General features: G+C 36.5%; 1 protein-coding gene across 2 annotated transcripts in view; it reads right to left on the bottom strand.

The window, feature by feature from the left end:
• tbx19 (T-box transcription factor 19) overlaps nt 1-785 on the bottom strand; it is a 10757-nt gene extending 9972 nt beyond the window's left edge. For both annotated transcript variants that reach the window (XM_056431258.1, XM_056431259.1), the window contains exon 1: nt 270-785. In XM_056431258.1, the coding sequence (XP_056287233.1) occupies nt 270-505 (236 nt within the window). In that variant the 5' untranslated portion in view covers nt 506-785. The remainder of the gene's footprint in view (nt 1-269) is intronic.
• Between the last annotated feature and the right edge of the window lie 1588 nt (nt 786-2373).

The raw sequence follows: 2373 nt of genomic DNA on the forward strand, positions 1-2373 counted from the left end.
AACGACCGCTAACGAGCCACAGCTGGCTAACGACCGCTAACGAGCCACAGCTGGCAAACGACCACTAACGAGCCACAGCTGGCTAACGACCACTAACGAGCCACAGCTGGTTAACGACCACTAACGAGCCACAGCTGGCTAACGACCACTAACGAGCCACAGCTGGCTAACGACCACTAACGAGCCACAGCTGGCTAACGACCACTAACGAGCCACAGCTGGCTAACGACCACTAACGAGCAGGCTAACCGCCCCAGGTGGCGCCTTACCGTCCGTTCTTGGTGACGATCATCTCGTTGGTGATGCGGTGGAACTTGGTCCACAGCGGTTCGTCCTCCAGGGAGACGAGCAGCTCTCTCTCCGTCGGGTCGCCCTTCTCCCGGCCGTCCTGCCGCTCGCCGTCCACGGCGCGGAGCAGCCGGGCCACGCAGCGCTCGGCCGAGCTGCACGCCGCCCCGCCGGTACCGCCACCCCCGCCGTCCTCCTGGAGTCCCTCCACCTTCATCTGTCAACAGAATAAATGAATTAAAACACATTGAATAATATTTGTATCTAGTTTTATTATCGTAATAATTGAATAAAGGACTTAAAAGTAGTAATTATTATATTTAATAAATAAGTGTATTTTGTATTTCAAGTGCTTTTCAAATGTATTATTATTATTATTATATTAATCATATTAAGGTATTCACTCATATTATTCAATTATTTTTTATTTATTAGGCTTAAAAATAATTTAAGCAGAATTAATACTATGTTCTAAAAACATAGAATATATTAATATACAGGACTGTCTCAGAAAATTAGAATATTGTGATGAAGTTCTTTATTTTCTGTAATGCAATTAAAAAAACAAAAATGTCATGCATTCTGGATTCATTACAAATGAACTGAAATATTGCAAGCCTTTTATTCTTTTAATATTGCTGATTATGGCTTACAGCTTAAGAAAACTCAAATATCCTATCTCTAAATATTAGAATATCATGAAAAAGTATACTAGTAGGGTATTAAACAAATCACTTGAATTGTCTAATTAACTCGAAACACCTGCAAGGGTTTCCTGAGCCTTGACAAACACTCAGCTGTTATAAATCTTTTTTTACTTGGTCTGAGGAAATATTAAAATGTTATGAGATAGGATTTTAGAGTTTTCTTAAGCTGTAAGCCATAATCAGCAATATTAAAAGAATAAAAGGCTTGCAATATTTCAGTTGATTTGTAATGAATCTAGAATGCATGACATTTTTGTTTTTTTAATTCCATTACAGAAAATAAAGAACTTTATCACAATATTCTAATTTTCTGAGACAGTCCTGTATATTGATACATATTGATATATATTAATATATATTGATATATATTAATATATATTGATACATATTGATATAACTTGATACATATTAATATATATTGATACATATTGATATATATTATAAACTTATTCAGCAGCGTTTGAACACCATTACAAATTATTTAAAATAAATATTTTTGTTTCATTTCCATCTTTATTTGATTGAATACATATATTTATATTCACGTTTAATTGGATAACGACTTCATTACAAACTGCAGCTGAACAATGAAACATATTTAATAAAGAATAAACATAAACAGCTGCTGCAGCTCGTCTACGGACACATCTCAAGACTATAACCAAGAATAAAAAAGAATTATTAAAGCTGCTTAGTGAATAATAATAATAATAACAATACTAATAACAATAAAGATAATAATAACAATAAAGACAATACTAATAATAACAATAATGATTATAATAATATTATGATAATAATAATAATAATTAAAGCTGTTGAGTAATTAATATAAATATTAAACTTACCTGAGCAGAAATAATCCAGAGATAATAAGTTGAGTGAAGCTGCTCCTCCTGAAGCCGCCGGAGGACTGGAGCTCTGTGTGTCATCATCATCCTCATCTACATTCTCATCACCCTCATCATCTACATCTACATCATACCAATCATCCTCATCTACATCCTCATCACCCTCATCATCTTCATCTACATCATACCAATCATCCTCATCTTCATCCTCATCAGTTCATCTAGCTGCTCACGCACCTTTTAGAGACACCTGGAGACACAAGGAGACACCTGGAGACACATGGAGACACATGGAGACACATGGAGACACCTGGAGACACAAGGAGACACATGGAGACACATGGAGACACATGGAGACACCTGGAGACACCTAGAGACACATGGAGACATCTGGACCCTCTGAACACCGTTTAATCAGCAGCTGGAGATTATTGGATTTAAAGGATTTAACGGTTGAGAAGAAAAGAACACACAGACACAAACACACAATAACACACACTAACAGACACACACACAATAACACAATA

Source organism: Pseudoliparis swirei, chromosome 14 (assembly GCF_029220125.1).
Source record: "Pseudoliparis swirei isolate HS2019 ecotype Mariana Trench chromosome 14, NWPU_hadal_v1, whole genome shotgun sequence".
NCBI classification, from domain to species: domain Eukaryota; kingdom Metazoa; phylum Chordata; class Actinopteri; order Perciformes; family Liparidae; genus Pseudoliparis; species Pseudoliparis swirei.